Genomic DNA, 17,133 nt, shown 5'->3' with positions numbered 1-17,133 from the left:
TCCCCGCACTAAAGGTTTCATTCATGAGCTTCTCGTCCCCCCACTGACTCTCCTTCTGCCCCCCAGGCCTTTTCTTTCAGATGTTTTCTTTCTTCTCCCCAGAGAATGAAGCCTTTACAGTTTTCAGTTCTCCAGTGACCCACTTGTATGTGCAGCTTCAACTTATGTGTGTCTTCCCCATCCCCCAGCACCCCCCCACTCCCCCCCTCCGCAGACTGCCTTGCGTATTTGCTTTCTGTAACTTGGTTTCCTGTGCAACACAGTCTCACTAGCGTGACTTGGCCGTGACTCTGAAGAGCCGTGGAGATGCTGCTCTCCCTGCCGCAGCCTGGCTACGGCCCTCGCATGCACCCACTGCTGCCTGCCAGAAAGGTAAATGTTTGGAGCGCCGCATCCCTTGGGTGTTTCTAGACCTGGGCGGGTAGGTTTAGGAAAAGATAAATTCCGAGCAGGCTTGTAAAATTCTTCCTCTTTCACTACCCTTTTTAGCTCCCCACCTCCACCAACTAAAAACTGGCTCTTGAGCCTCGGAGGAGTTGACAGCTCTCACTGAGGAAATGACCGAGACGGAAGTTACGACGAGAAAGATTTGAGCCTTTAGAGGAAGCCTTTTGACCGAGAAAAGTGCCCATATAGCATTAGATTTCAAAGATCTCCTCCTGACTTCTTCCCATGCGTTTCCTACTTTGTCTGAATGTGCAAGTTTGCAAGTTGGCATTGCCAAATATTAGGTACAGTAGCCCACTAAGGGTCACCCTGCTCATTAAGACTGTTTGCTGCTTCCTTTAGCCTCTTCCTTTTTTTTGGCAACTCTGATAGCAGTTGGAAATTTAGAAGATGGTGCCACCCAGCTCTTTGAAAAGAGAAAGTGTTAGCCCTGAATGCACCATCAGGAGTTTGACTGAAAACGAAAGGCCAGAACGGAGAGGCCGGGGTGGGGCTTGCCGATCACTTGTTTGTGATGTTGACTCGTTGGCGACAGCTGGATTATGTCAAAACAGACTGCACTTGGGCACCAGGAGAAGGGGGCCGTCTCCAAATCGCTCATAATGGCCTGGCGCTGGGCACTGCTCAGGGAGCATCTCGCCTAATGGGCTAATTGGTTGTGTCAGGGCAGACTTAACCCTGGAGCTGATGCTGCCCATTTTCAAAGAGTGCTAGGGGAGGGAAAAGGGAGCTTGTTGGGGAAAAGGAGCAGGGTGAGCATTCATTAATTACTGTAGGCTGTACCGTTTGAGAGGAGAACAAAGATGCACATGTTAGTGAGGTGGAAATATCAACAATATGTCAGTGGGATCTATAAAAAATATGCATACATATGAAAAAGCAACAGTGTAACTGTTAGGGTGTCACAATGCACCACAGGCTAGATATCAAACCTGAGGAGATCTTCTGATGAACCAGTTAGGCATGCAGCCCTGGGGTTTGACCCTAAGCAGGGTGCAAGAGGGTTTGTTTGATTTTGGTTTTAACAGTGTCGTAGACTGGGATGCTTTTGGCCAAGAATGGCAATTATAAACACAGGGTGTCACATACTGATCATGCCAGCCTCTTATAGTAGAGTGATGGCATCACAATGCTCCTACTTGGCTGCCCTACAGAAGTTCTCATTCAGCTTAGCCAGGATTGTGAAGGGGTGGTGTGAGCTGTAATCCAAGTTGGGGTGTGAATGGTGGACTTGATTTTGGTTTCAACAAAATTTTCCAAGAACTGCAAATGTAAATGGTAAAGAGATTGCATCACCCCTATGGATCACAGTGTTCCTACCTGGCTGGCTACAGAAGATTTTATCAGCTTAGCCTGGGCTGTGAGGTTTGATCCAAGGTGGAGTGCAAATAATGGACTTGATTTTAGTATCAACAATGTCATCAGCATGGATGCCTTTTGCCAAGAATGACCAATGTAAATAGTAAAGAGAGGGCATCACCCCTTTGATTCTCAATGTTCCTACTTGGCTGGCCTATAGGAGTTCTCATTCAGGTCAGTCATGGTTGTGAAAGGTGGTATAGGGTGTAATCCCAGGTGGTGTGCGAATGGTGGACTTGATTCTGGTTTCAACAGCGTCATAGGCAGGGATGCCCTTTGCCACAAGTGGCAAATGTAAATGGCAAAGAGATGGTATCACCCCTATTAATCGCAATGTTCCTACCTAGAAGATCTTCGTCAGCTCAGCCAAGGTTGTGAAGGGGTGGTCTGAGGTGTGATCCTAGATGGGTTGTGAATGGTGGAACTGGTTTTGGTTTCAACAGTGTCATAAGCAGGGCTGCCCTTTGCTAAGAATTGCAAATGTAAATCGTAAAGAGATGACATCACCCCTATGGATCACAATGTTCCTACTTGGCTGGCTACAGAAGATCTTTTTCAGTTCAGCAAGAGTTGTGAGGGTGTGATCAGAAATTTGATCCCAGGTGGAGTGTGACTATTGGACTTGTTTTTGGCTTCAGTAATTTCACAAGCAGTGATGCTATTTGCCAGGAATGGAAAATGTAAATGAGATAGAGATGGCCCTAATCCCATGGATCACACAGATCCTACCAAACTGGTAACGGAAGAACTTTTTCAGTTCATCCAGTTTGTTCCATGGTGGGCTATATGTGGAGACGTACCAATGATAAGAAAGTGTAATTGGCATATACTAAACTATACATTCTGCACAAGCCATGAAGTGAACAGAGTGAATGTACAAGGTACCAGCTTGTTATGGTGCCACTTGATGGGCCATAGTGACGTCAGCTACCAGAAATGTGGAAGCTCTCCCATAACTAAGCTAGTTAGGGCTTAAAGGCTGTGGTGGTGAGAGAGGTGGACAATAGTGTCATGAACACCTTGCCTGGAACGGCATCTGTAAACAAATGAGTGTGGCAGTTCTTATCTTGTGGAGCCTCTCCATATCACAGTGATGCTGCCTGCACACACTATACAAGATCTGATCTTTTTCAGCTGACAATGTTGTTGGTAACAGAAATGGAAAGTGTAATAGTACTAAAAGTGCAGATTTGTTATGTTAACAGCAATGTTAGCCATCTGGGATCGAGAAGATTCATACATCTGATCCATGGGACTGTTGTTATTAGTCCCAGGTGGGGCAATGTCATGGGAAAGCACTGGAGGCCAGGGGATATCAGTTAAAATGGTGTCAGTACTGAAATGCTGCTGACTAAGAAAGAAGTTTTTTAAATGAAAGCTATAGACAAATACAGCCTCTGTTAAAATGGTGTGAGAAGTGGGATACTCCTTGTTAAGAATAAATAAATGAATGAATGCTATAGACAAAGTTGACCTTTGTTATAATGGTGGGAGTAGTGGGATGTTCCTCACTATTAACAAAATGTTTAAATGAATAATAGAGATCCCACTGAGCGCTATTAAAATGGGGTAAGATATTGGAAGCTCCTCATAAATCATAATTACGTTTATAAAGTGCTTTTCTAACCTCCCCAAAGCACTTTACATGGGTAGCGGGGAGTCACTTCAACCACCACCAATGTTTTGTACCAGAGCACTTACCATGTGATCTGCATGTGAATCCGAGTGCCCCAAAGTAGTGACGGGGACACTGTGTTGTATAAATTCACACACTGTCCTTCAGATAACACCAAGGTCCTTGATCCTCTGTGCATGATGGGGCAGCAACTGCACTGGTTGCCAAATATGAACAAGTCTTGTTACGGTGGTGTCAGCAGTGGGCTCAGCAGTCCATTTAAACAAAGCAGATTTTAAACCACTTGCTTATGGCAGTTTGTTCTATGCGACTAACAACAAGCTAAAATACTGAAGACCTTCCTGAGTTGAGAGAGTTGGTCCAGTCCAAAGGGCAGTCTGAGGACCTCTGTTTAACCCCATATGGGAGATGAGCTGCAGTAGACTCTTAAATGTGAAAGTATTCTTAATCGGCCATTCCGTTAATTTGTGTGTCCAGTCCTTTAGGCAGATGGTCCAGGCTCTGCAGTTCAGTCCCAAGTGAGGGATGAACTGTGGTGAGATCTAAGGATGAGCTCAATCTCAGTTATGATTGTGCCACAACTAGGATGCACCCTGCTAAAAACAGCCATTTATAGACGAATATGATAGTGTAACCACCGGCAATTGACCCTGTAGTTAGTATATAGAAGGCTGGATAATGGATGGATGGATGATCATGTAACCATGCAAGCAGGGTTCCTGTAGAGAGCAGCATTGCTGGCCATTTGGAGTACACAAGGTCTTTGCTGAGCTGGTGCCCAGGCCTTTAGAAAATTAGTGGTTCAGTACCTTTAAGGGGGATGTAGGTTGCAGTATTTGCTAAAGGACAACCTGATATTTGCTAAAATGGTATAAGAAGTGGGACAGCCATGGCTAAGTTTCAGTGGTGTTGAATGTGGCAGCCTTTTGCCTTGACAGTTAGTTCATTGGTGGGGTTAGGCTGCTGAACCCCTGGTCTGCTGGTCACAGTTTGATCACACCTGCAGGCTGAGCCACTCAATTATCTATATAATAAAAGCCCAGCGTGGTGTCCGGGTCCAGGTCCGCATTCCTTTTGGCTGTATAGCCACCCCGTAGAAAAGCCCCAGTCCGTCCCCTCTCAGAATTCCTGCTTACCCCCCTCCGTTTTTACATTTTTTCCCCTTTGCTTTTATTTTTCCTGTTCCCGAAAATCTTTTCAAAACAAAAGTAAAGAAATAGACTGAGTGTCACATTAACGTCTTCTCCCCTCTGCCTATTAAATAATCAATAAAATGAAATTAAAAAATCAGGAAAGAAACAGAAACCACAACCTACCCTTACAGCGTCCACCACGCTTCTGGCGTTACAGCCAAACACGTGGTGTATGCAGGTTATGATGTGTGACGCTAATTAACGCCCGTACTACAACAGATTATATTGTTCATATACTATTAACTATTTACAGGGATCAACTCTTTTGGGGAAGTTCATAGCAAAAAAAAAATAATTCAATTATAAATAACGTGCACTTGAGTATTTCGAGCCCCGCGTCTGAGTCGGGTGGTTCCCCTGGTCACCAATTTGTGTGTTTCACTATGCCCACTATGCCTTTCCATCTTCAGCTACCCATGTGCACTTGTACGGAGGAGACCTTACGGAACAATGCCGAAACGGAACGCAACTAAACCTGCTGCTGCGAGAGAGGACACATTACAGCGTGATCACGAAGCAAAGTGGCAAAGGCGTGACAGTCGCTCGCAAGAAACGGACACTCAGCATTCACACAGATTAGCTCAACGACGCATCTCTGCCGCACATCGAAAGGCAACTGAAACCCCTACAGAGAGAGAAGACAGATTACGCAGTGATCGCGAAAGAAAGAGGCGAAAGCGTGTCAATGAGACACCCGACGAGAGGTCCTTACAATTGAGTCCTTCAACGCGCAGCGTAGTGCGCACCAAGTAGCTAGTAATACGTATAAAAAGGAGGTCAGGCACTGTGATCATAACAGCAAGGCTTGGAACTACAAACCTGTCTGAGCTTCACCATAGACTTAATCCATGTCCCCAAGCAAGACTCATCACCTGCCACTACCCAAAAAGTTTAAATAATCACGAATTATGAATTTAAAAAATGCACAAGAGGTTTGAGAAGTCTTGGACACATGGGGGTCATAGCAGACTAATATGGCAGTAGACAGTCCACCAATCTCTGTTGTCTCGAAAGCGTATCTATTCAGACTTAAAAAGCCACCATTGGCCAATGCAAAGCCCCTCCACTGCATCTCTCCATTATGTGATTGACTTTTCAACAGAACATATTCTGCTGAAATGTCCAAAGGGCCACTTGGACACAGGGAGAACACGTAACCACCGCTCAGACAAGGAACAGACCAAGAATAGAAAGACGAGTTCTGACACTGGACACTTGTTTGCTGCTCAGTTGGCAGAGGGAGTCCGCTATTTCTTGGTGCCAGTCTTATTCTGGAATGCCAGTAGACAACAGTAAGGGGCTGTAGAGACAGAGGATGGCAAGAAATTATTGTAAAAATTTTGGAGTTCTGACTCTTTAAATTCAGAGGGTAAGTAGGACTGGGGCACCACCAGAGGGCACTGTGGTGAAGTAGCCCAAGAATGTTAATCTGTGTTGGCCAAAGGCTCACTGGTAACTGTGAGCAGAGATCTGATGAGGAGAACAGAGAAAGGGTGGATGTGTCTAGCCAAGCTCAATATGCACCCAGTGTGGTTTATCTTTAGTTTGTGTCATCCCTTTGCTTCATTTTTTTCAGTATCTAATGGCTAAGTGGAACAAAGCTTAGCACCACTGTCTCCCAGTTCCAAGATGCTGGGTTCAGTTTCTGATGTGAAGTTTGCATGTTCTCCCTGTTATCTCCATGTGTTTTTCTTCTACTATTCAAGTCTCCTCACACTTCCCAAAGTTATGTAGTGACTTTGGTGCACCATCAGTGTACCCAGTGATGAGCTGGCATCCCATCCAGGGCTGGTTCCTGCTTACTCTCTAATGAAGCCAAGATGAGTCTTGTTTTGGAATAAGTGGGTACATTTTGTGAGCTTCAGATCTGCTGCCTCTTGACACGCATCCCAACAGAAGCTTGCACGGTTGTGTCATTACTAAACTCTAACATAATGAAAGGCCATAGTATTTCTTCCTTTTAGGTTTTTCCCGAATTCTCGTTTTTCAAAGCTGCACCAAACACAGTGAGCTTGTGCCATGCTGCCTGTGCGCTGGCGTCCTGAACAGAGACACGCCAAGAATTCCGTAATTTAAACACAACAATCTGATTAATCTTGTCTTTGTGGCAGACTAATGGCTGCCACAAATATTTATCTCACTCTTCCCCTGCTTCTGGACGGCGTCACTCGCTGTGTTTAGCTGGCTTCATATACAGAGCTAAGAGTCGTGTGATGTTAGCCTCACTAGTGTTTTCTGTTTCCATCATCTCATCTGCACCGCTACCACACTCTTCAGCTGTCCATCCATCCATTACTGGACTTTGGGCACAAGGCCACACTCAGACCCAGGTGGGACACCATACACACCTAAACTCATCAGTGCTCATGGTCAGTGTCAGCGAGTGCCGGGTGGGTGGAGAAAGTCCACTTGGACACAGGGAGCCTCACATAAGCTGTGGCCTACTTGGGAATTAAACCCAGGCCTCTGGAGGGGTCTTGAGCTGCCCCTTATTTCTTTTCATAAAATGTTTTTTTTATATAGTGCCTTTCACTGTTAACTCTGTTCTAAAGCAGTTTTGGGACTATTCTAGCATTGTCTTAATTAAGTAGAGCACGTTGCATGTCAGCCTTTGTCTGTTTTTGATTTATACATGCTTTATAGTGGTGAGCACCTTTATAAAGTGGATCTTTGGCTTGGGCACTGGTTTAAATATTGACCTGTAATGCACAAGTTTGTCAGCTTTGACTTCTATGTCACTCTTGTCTCTTTTTAAACAATCTTTATTTATATAGTGTCTTTCACCGTGAGCACTGGCTTTGGGACTTAGCCATTTTACCTTAAAGCACATGTTTACTGGTTCAGTCCTCCTTTTCAGCCACCATGTGATTCAAGTTTTTCTGTACGAAATATAGCGCCTTTCATGGTCAGTACCATTTTAATGTGGTCCTGTGGCTCATGCCTGGTTGCCTTAGACATTGATCTATAAAGCACAGAGTTGTGAACTCATTCCTGACCTGTTCTCTGAAATTTATGTCACCCTATAGTGCCTTTCACAGTCAGCACTGTTCTGAAGTAGTTTTGTTTTATAGATTTTACAGCTTTGGAGCTTAGGCATTTTACCTTAAAGCACAAGTTTGCTGGTTTGGTCCTCACTTCCTACCACCATGTGACTTTAATTAAATATAGTGCCTTTCATGAAGAGCACCATTATAAACTGTCTATTTACCTCTGGCATTGGCTTGAGTGTTTGCCTGTAAGGGACACTGTCTGACTTTAATGTCACCCATATTTCATTTAAAACAGTCTTTGTTCATTGAGTGCCTTTCACAGTGAGCACTAATTTATTTTACAGACTTGATGGTTTTTGGACTCTGGTATTCTACTGTCAAGCACAGGTTTGCTGGTTTAGTCCCCACTTCCAGCTACCATGTGACTCTTTTTAGATATTATTTATATTAAATACAGTACCTTTCATTACAAACACCATTATAAAATAGCTATTTAGCTCAGGCAGTGGCTTGGGTATTCTCCTGTAAACACAGATTTGTACACTGTCTGGCCTCAGTGTTGCCCTCTTCTCTTTTGAAATGGTTTGTATTTATATAGCGCCTTGCACAGTGACTACTCTTTTATTTTACAGACATTATGGCTTTGGGACTTTTATTTTAAAAAGCCACTGCACAATGGACCTTTTGTCACAAGTATAGGTTTGACAGTTCAGTTCCCACCCCTAACCTTAATGTCACCCTTGTCTCTTTTCAAACCGTTTTTGTTAATATAGTGCCTTTCACAGTGGTGAGCCATGACTGTCGTGCAGGTGTGATCTGTTCTAAAATGAGCCTGTTTGCTGTTTAGTATGGGAGGCTTTGGCTTGTACTTGGGTTCAAATCCCATGCCCAGTCACTGCCTGAGTGCAGTCTGCGTGTTCTCCCCATGTTCCTGTAGCTGTTTCTCCAGCTATTCCGACTAGTAAGCACCTTGAGCATGGGAAAGGCACTGTATAAATAAAATGTATTATTGTTATTATTCCAGTTTCCCTCCCATATCCCAAACACGTGGCTAACTGGCAGTTCTATATTGACCCTGTGTGGACGTGTGCCTGAATGGGCTCTAGGATGACCTGGCATCTACTTCAGGGTTGCTTCCTGTACCTGATGGTGCTGCCTTCCTGACCCTCACAGTGTGCCACCCTGCAGCAGTTTGAAAGAAAATATTCAGAACGTGGAATGTGCATTCAGGTAAGACAGAGCCTGGATGTAAGTGAGGCTGTTGAGGACGTGCACAAGAGCAGATGTGTGGCCTTGATTGATCTTGTATTGATTAGTGGGGGGGGGCATTTCCTCTCCGCTTATGAAGACAGACCCATTAACCACAGACCTTTCAGAGGCAGAAGTCATCCTGCCGGGTAGTGTCTCTTTTAGATGATCTTGTGACCCTGGGGGTCACGGACTCTGGCCATGCGTTGAGGGGATATAAAACACTAGTGACGAGTAAAGAACTTTGTTTTGTAGGGGGTCATCCATTAAAGGCCCCCTGAGCGTCTTATCCCTTCAGGGAGGCCTGTCTTCTAGAACAATGAAGACACCCGTGGCAGTAGCAGCGCCTGCCAGTGCCCCTCCCCTCCATTCACTCCATCAGATGGCTTATTTATGTTTGCCCAAATCCCCCAACCCCTACCCCCAATCAGTGCTAGACCTGGCAGGCGTGTCTTTTGTTCTCAGTTTGTTCTTTAGTTTGTACTTTAACATTCTCAGAGTTCCATTTGAGGGTTGTGGAGGGGCAGAAGCCAACACACCTTATACTCAGACCAGATCAGGACAAAAAGGTACACATTCATTCATTAATTTGTGGCTTTTGAAATTCACAAGCAGCCTTTACCTCTTTATAGCGTCTTTTGCAAGGAGTGAAGTGTCTTGCTTATTAGGAGCAGAATTCTCTTTATTGGCCTGTACTGGGAATTTGACTTGGTAGTATTGATGTGAAGTACAAGGACAACAGAAAATACAAAAGTAAAAAAATCTGAATAAAATATAAAGGGGAAAAATAAGAAAGTCTAAGGTATGATTTGCAGAAAGCCTTTGCTACTGTCCCATACTGAAGACAAATTCTAGAACTAGAAGCTGAAAGCACCAGAGGTAACCTGCAAAACAGGTTCTTAAGTTGGTTAACCAACAGACAAAAGGAGAACAGGATCATCAGTGGGGTCCCACAGAGGTCTGCGCTTCAACCGTTCTGATTTATATTAATGACATTAATTCTAGTATAGTTACTAAAGTTGTGCAATTTGCAGATGGTACTAAAATTGGAGCAACAAACACAATTTAGAAAGACCTGGACAATCTTACTTGGGCAAAAGGAACATCAGCTACAAATACAAGATGGGAGACACTGAGCTACAGGAAGCAACCACTGAAAATGATTTAGGGGTTTATGTTGACACAACATCTTCATCTTTTAAGCAATGTGCAGAAGCAATTAAAAGGCAATGTTAATTATATTGTTAAAACTGTTAAATATAAACCAAGGAACGTTATGCTTGGACTATGTAATGCACTAGTGAGACCACATCTGGAGTCCTGTGTGCAGTTCTGGTGATCACACTACAATAAAGATAGAGCAGCACTTGAGGCTTTGCAGAGAAGAGCAACCAGGTGCATCATGGGATTTAAGGACAAGGCCTACTGTGACTGACTGAGAGAATTAGACCTGTTTAGTCTCCAGCAGAGGAAACTGTGTGGGGACCTCCACCAGATCCTCAAAATCTTTAAAGGCATCAATATAGTAGAGCCAGCAAAATTCTATCATCTTGATGGTGAGTCACATACTCAAGGACACCAAGAGGAATTAAGGAGAAGTGCATTTTGGACTCAAGTCAGAAGGCTTTTCTTTACACAAGGACTTGTAGGACTCTGGAACAAACTACCAAGACATGGAGTTACAGGGTCAAACCCTTGGTAACCTTTAAGAAGAATCTGGATAAGATGTTGGGACAGCTTAGCTATTAGCTAAACAAACAAGATGGGTGGACTGAAAGGTCTCCTCTCATTTGTCAAATTTGTGATGTTCATATGTGTGCAGGTGTATGTAGACACTGAGCAGAAATTCATTTCTGTTTAATCAGAGTAATTGCACGTGGAAACAAACTGTTTAGGTAACATGTTGTTTTAGTCTTCACCAGATGGAGTTTGCCAGAGGGAAGTCTTTGGATTAAGTGGTGCCCTGGGTGAGTCGGATCAGCAGTGATCTTTGTAGGTGCACTTCCATACTCTGGACTTGCATACTGTGAGACTTGAATGGGTGGTTACTTATGGCCCATGATCTTTTCATAAGGTCTGATGATGTGCCGCGGAAGGGTCTTAGGCTGGGCAGAGGCCCTACCAAACCAGACAGTTACAGGTCTGAATGGAATTGGTGATGGCTGCGTAGAACTGGGACAGCATTGCTTGATGGAGATTGAATTTCCTGAACTGGTGCACAACAAGAACATAGTCTGATTCTGTCATTCTCAGGTGAGCTTTCTTAGCAATACTTGTGATATTTTCACCCCACTTAAGGTTTTGTGACAGCAGAGTCCCTAGGATCTTAAATGACCCCCAACAGCCAGGCCATTTTGAGCAGGTGACAGGCGACCAGTTGGCTGTTTCCTGATATCCATGAACATCTCCTGAGTTTTTTTGAAAGTTATGGTCCAAATTATGATGGCTGCACCACACATTTACATGTTTCACCTCTAGCCTGTATTTGGACTCATCATATTAGTGTGATGTATTCTGCAAATTTAAGAGGTTTGACAGATGAATTGTTAGAAGTACAGTCATGTGCATGTAGTGAGAAGAGCAGTGGACAAAGTGGCGTCACCAGAACTAAGAGCTAAAGGATCAGATGTGTGTGTGCCCAAGTGCACATTCTGTTTCCTGTCTGTAACTCTGATTGAACTGGGCACATTGTTGAGTTTCTTACTTAGGAGCTCTTGGGTGATGGTATGGAAAGCAGAGCTAAAGTCCACAAACAAGCTCCTCACTTATACCCTGCCTTATCAAGGCACTGGTAAATAAAAGGTTAGACCCAGATTCATTGTGCCATCCACACAATGGGGCGGCACGGTGGCTCAGTGGGTAGCGCTGCTGCCTCGTATTTAGGAGATCTGGGTTCGCTTCCCGGGTCCTCCCTGCGTGGAGTTTGCATGTTGTCCCCATGTCTGCGTGGGCTTCCCCTGGGTACTCTGGTTTCCTCCCACAGTCCAAAGACATGCAGGTTAGGTGGATTGGCGATTCTAAATTGTCCCTAGTGTGTGCTTGGTGTGTGTGAGTGCACCCTGCGGTGGGTTGGCGCCCTACCCGGGGTTTGTTTCCTGTGTTGGCTGGGATTGGCTCTGGCAGACCCCTGTAACCCTGTAGTTAGGATATAGCGGGTTGGATGATGGATGGATCCATACAATGGTTGGCTCTAAATTCAAACTGAAATGCATCCAGGAAATCATTGTAGCAATTCTGAGGTAAGTTAAAGTGAGGTGTTCAGAGGTCTTCATTACTACAGAGGTTAAAGCTACGGGTCTGTAAACATTGAGGTTTGTGACATTTGATTGATTTTGGTCCTGGAACACTGCAGACAACTGGTCTGTGCAGAGCCTGAGTGGAGCATGAATATGGCTTGCTCCGGGTCACACTGTGCTGCTGCTTTCGTTTGCTTCCTTTCACGCTTTGAAACATCTCGTGCCACCTGTGTGTGTTTTGAGCTCTGGACTGTCGGCTGGCATACAGCGTCACAGAGAGCAGGCGTGGCACTCATTAGTGCACTAAAGTTAAACTGCTGTTTGGCTTCTTGTGCAGGTGATCTAAAAAGATATGAAGTTGCACCCAAATAATTGGTGGATTGAGTAATTACATAATTACTGGTTAGAGAGACTTACAGCACCCAGATCAAATAGAAAGTAAAAGGCCAACACTTGATCAATGGGAGCTCGGGTGGCGTCATGGGGCATGCGGAGAGCAGCCATAACGTCATGTCATTTAAGTGTTTATTTGCTCAGTGATCTGAACACGTACATGTACAGTATATACACACACACAAGCAGTGTTTAGATACACACACACAGATCAGATATATGCACGTTTAAAGGCTACATTTACACAATGTTTTATATATATATAATACACACACACATTATATACATATATCCAGTGCAAAACTCTCTTCAACACAGCTACAGTTGTGTAAAATTTAGTTCACCCTGGCACTAATAGCTGATATTGCCCCCTGAAGTTGGTGTTTTGTAGAATTGACATCAACACGCAGAGAGTTTCTCCCACTCCTCCATGCAGAATTCTTTCAGCTGTGTAATAGTTGAGGGGTGTCTTGCATTCACAGACCATTTCAGATCCCCACACAGCATCATTATTAGCATTCAGATCTGGGCTTTGATGTGGAGATTCCAGAACCCTCCATTTTCTTGCTTTTTAGTGATTCCTTGGTGGATTTACTCATATGTTTAGGGTCATTGTCATGTTACATGGTCTACTTTCTGTTGAGCTTCAATCTTCTGACAGGTGGTCTCACATTATCCCCAAGCATCCTCTCGTATAATGAAGGATGCGTAGAAGATTCTATGGTGATATACTGCTCCAGCTCTGATGCAGCAAAACAGCCCCAAACCGGAACCATCCCACCTCCATGTGTCATAGCTGGTACCAGGTTCCACTGGTCAAATGCTGTCATTAGTTTTCACCAAACATTTCTTCTGGTACGGTGCACATGATTCCAGATGTCCTGGTCTTTGCCTAGATGTTTATGAGAAAACTTTAATTTTGCTCTGATGATATTTCTGTTTACTCCTGGTGCACCTTCCAGTGCTAGACTCATGCAGTTTGACATCAAACATCTTGTATCACCCCAGTCCCAAAGGTATCACGTCCTAGTGAGCTGAATGACTTCCGGCCTGTTGCTCTGACGTCACATGTGATGAAGACCATGGAGTGGCTGCTGCTTCACCACCTGAGGCCACAGGTCCTCTGCAGTTCGCATACCAGGAGAAGGTGGGAGCAGAGGATGCCATCACCTATATGCTACACCGATCCCTCTCCCACTTGGACAGAGGCAGTGGTGCTGTTAGAATTATGTTTTTTGACTTCTCTAGCACCTTCAACACCATCCAACCTCTGCTCCTTAGGGACAAGCTGACAGGGATGGGAGTAGATTCACACCTGGTGGCATGGATCGTGGACTGTCTTACAGACAGACCTCAATATGTGCGTCTCTGGAACTGCAGGTCTGACATTGTGGTCAGCAACACAGGAGCGCTGCAGGGGACTGTACTTTCTCCGGTCCTGTTCAATCTATATACATCAGACTTCCAATATGACTCGGAGTCCTGTCACGTGCAAAAGTTCGCTGATCACACTGCTATTGTGGGCTGCATCAGGTGTGGGCAGGAGGAGGAGTACAGAAAGCTAATCAAAGACTTTGTTAAATGGTGCGACTCAAACCACTTACATCTTAACACCAGTAAGACCAAGGAGCTGGTGGTGGATTTTAGGAGGCCCAGGCCCCTCATGGACCCCGTGATCATCAGAGGAGACTGTGTGCAGAGGGTGCAGACCTACAGTATAAATATCTGGGAGTGCAGCTGGATGACAAATTGGACTGGACTGCCAATACTGATGCTCTGTGCAAGAGAGGACAGAGCTGACAATACTTCTTTAGAAGGTTGGTGTCCTTCAACATCTGCAATAAGATGCTGCAGATGTTCTACCAGACGGTTGTGGCGAGCGCCCTCTTCTACGTGGTGGTGTGCTGGGGAGGCAACATAAAGATGAAGGACTCCTCACACCTGGACAAACTTGTTAGGAAGGCAGGCTGTATTGTAGGAATGAAGCTGGACAGTTTAACATCTGTGGCAGAGTGATGGGCGTTGAGCAGGCTCCTGTCAATCATGGAGAATCCACTGCATCCACTGAACAGTGTCATCTCCAGGCAGAGGAGCAGCTTCAGCGACAGACTGCTGTCACCGTCCTGCTCCACTGACAGACTGAGGAGATCGTTCCCCCTCCCCACACTATGCGACTCTTCAATTCCACCCGGTGGAGTAAATGCTAATATTATTCAAAGTTATTGTCTGCTTTTACATGCATTTTTATTACACTTTAATTTAATAATTGTTTTCTGTATCAGTATACTGCTGCTAGATTATATGAATTTCCCGTTGGGATTAATAAAGTATCTATCTATCTATCTATCTATCTATCTATCTATCTATCTATCTATCTATCTATCTATCTATCTATCTATCTATCTATCTATCTATCTATCAGCTGTGGTAAGAGCTACTATGATGAAATTGTGTGGTTCTTCTTTTAATATTTTGAATTCTTCTCCCACGCTGAACTTGCTTTGGCCACCTGGTCTAGACAAGTTGGCAGTTTTCTCTCTTGGTCACACAGTGTCAGAAGTGGGATTTGAACCCAGAATCTGAATCCTGTATACATAAGTAAAAGCACACTCACATAAGGGGTGTGTGTGTGTATATGCACAAACTCAGAAATGTATACAATAATTGCTCACACACACATAGTGCCGCACAGAACATATATATATAGCACATACAGTTCATATACTGTATATGTGTATGTATATATATATATATATATATATATATATATATATATATAATAGAGAGAGAGAGCATTTTGATCACACCATGTAGAAGTGACAGCAATCTGTATACAATATTCCTCCATTTCAGGGCACACACACACAGAGTACAAACATACTGTACTTGTACAGTGTGCACTCACGGACAGACACATACAGCTGTTACCAGTTCATGCAGGCACACATGCATTCAGTGCAGTACAGTACACATGCTGGTAATATACAACATATGTATATTCTTGTACTGTATATACGTACATATAGAGTACAAATTAACACATGCAAACACACCCATACATACTGTACACACATACATACACACATAGTCAGTGCAGGAGGGCTTGTTTAACAATATTCACATCCCTTTTGCCCCCTTCAAGTCTCTCCCTTTGGCGCCTCTGCTGCCTTGGCCTCCTCCCACTCCAGCTGTTCTTTTAGGGCTGATGATACCCATTTTTTGTGACAAGGGAGATCCTTAGGGACTCAATCCCAGCACTTACAGCTCTCGTTTAATATAATTAAATTTAATCTCTCCTCTCGCTCTCTCTCTGTCCGTCCCCCCCGCCCGCTCCCCCCATCTGGCCTGCATCGGGGCAGGTCACCTATAATTGAATTGGCTGAGAGAGTAAAACAGCAAATCACAAAGCAGTGGGTTGGTTTCAGAGTGACACATTTCTCCTGCCACTGCTTGGCACTCTTGGCCCATCTTGCCACTCTCACCCATGGGTATCTTGGCCAGAGGGTGAGTGGGTTTCACATCTTGCTGTTTTATGCTGGTCCTTTGTGTTTGGATGCTTGAGCATAAAATAATTTCATTACGTAATAATGCAAATGCAATTGTGTTGATATTATTCTTAGTGACAGTCAAGGGCAGGAAAATGAGAGAGCAAATCACATGTTAAGACAAAGCTGTTATCTTAATGAAAAAAGGCGCGCACATCATTACAGCCATGAAACAAGTAAAATAAGCAAATGTTACCCATGCATCGTACGGCAGCAGTCATAATGGCTGCTATAACAAATTATCTTGGAGGAAAGTGAGGAGCCACAGTAATGTGACTGGAAGAGCGGAAGTGAGTAAGATGATGTATGAGTTAGTGGCGTGCAAGTCGATGTTCTCGAGGAGGAGATGATTCGACCTTCTTGTAATTATTATCAGTATGACACAATACTGTTCTCATTACAAGGTCAGTATTGGCATAGTCGGGTTTTGGTGACGGTGACTGTCGATAGGTTGATGGACTTCACCTTCATGCAGCTTTTTTCCTCTCTTCAGTCAGTCAACGATTAAGCTGGCATTCCTGTTTGCTTTTTATCTGCTTAAACCAATCAATCAGTGATGCCCTTAATTATCTCAGTGGGCAGGCAGTGTAAATGGCATTTTGTTGTTGGAAACATTCTTTTTTTATGGACAAGTATAAAAAGTTGTTGGTGCTAATTGATAGTGAAAATAAATTGAGTGGTGGCAGTTATGATGTCAGGTTGACATTGGCACTTTCTGAGATACGGCTTACCACAACCACACTGACACACTCTTGACAGCCTCGGCATTGTCCAGACGCTATTGTATGGGTATTCTGCAAATTCATTTTATTGTGTTCTTTGATTGAACAGTCAATTCTCATTATCCGTGGGGTTTTTCAGGAATATAAACCCTGCATTGATCCTATGGGAGAATCAACCAAGCTCATTGCAAAGCATCCGTGTTGCCAGGTTCATTGGGCTTTTTTTGATCGGTGGTTTTTGGCCTACTTTTTTAAATAACAACTTGGTGTTATGGGCTGTTTTTTAACCCTCCTGCTCCTTCTAATTACCATGTTTTTCATACATCAGTGAAGCCCTTCCTTCACATCTTTATATTGTAAAATC

The 17,133-nt window shown here is 44.1% G+C and overlaps 1 protein-coding gene across 5 annotated transcripts in view; it reads left to right on the top strand.

Moving 5' to 3' along the window:
* rbms1a (RNA binding motif, single stranded interacting protein 1a) overlaps positions 1–17,133 on the top strand; it is a 493,792-nt gene that overhangs the window by 150,235 nt on the left and 326,424 nt on the right. The window contains exon 1 of one of the 5 annotated variants that reach the window (XM_039757482.1): positions 283–372. The exons of 3 other annotated variants lie outside the window; for them this stretch is intronic. In XM_039757482.1, the coding sequence (XP_039613416.1) occupies positions 307–372 (66 nt within the window). In that variant the 5' untranslated portion in view covers positions 283–306. Of the gene's footprint in view, positions 1–282; positions 373–17,133 lie in introns of those variants that run through there. One more of the 5 variants, XM_039757485.1, reaches the window with a different exon arrangement.

The sequence above is a fragment of the Polypterus senegalus genome, chromosome 6, assembly GCF_016835505.1.
Source record: "Polypterus senegalus isolate Bchr_013 chromosome 6, ASM1683550v1, whole genome shotgun sequence".
Classification (NCBI taxonomy): domain Eukaryota; kingdom Metazoa; phylum Chordata; class Cladistia; order Polypteriformes; family Polypteridae; genus Polypterus; species Polypterus senegalus.
The sequence above is the reverse complement of the archived record's forward strand: the minus strand, read 5'-3'. Positions and strand labels throughout refer to the sequence as shown.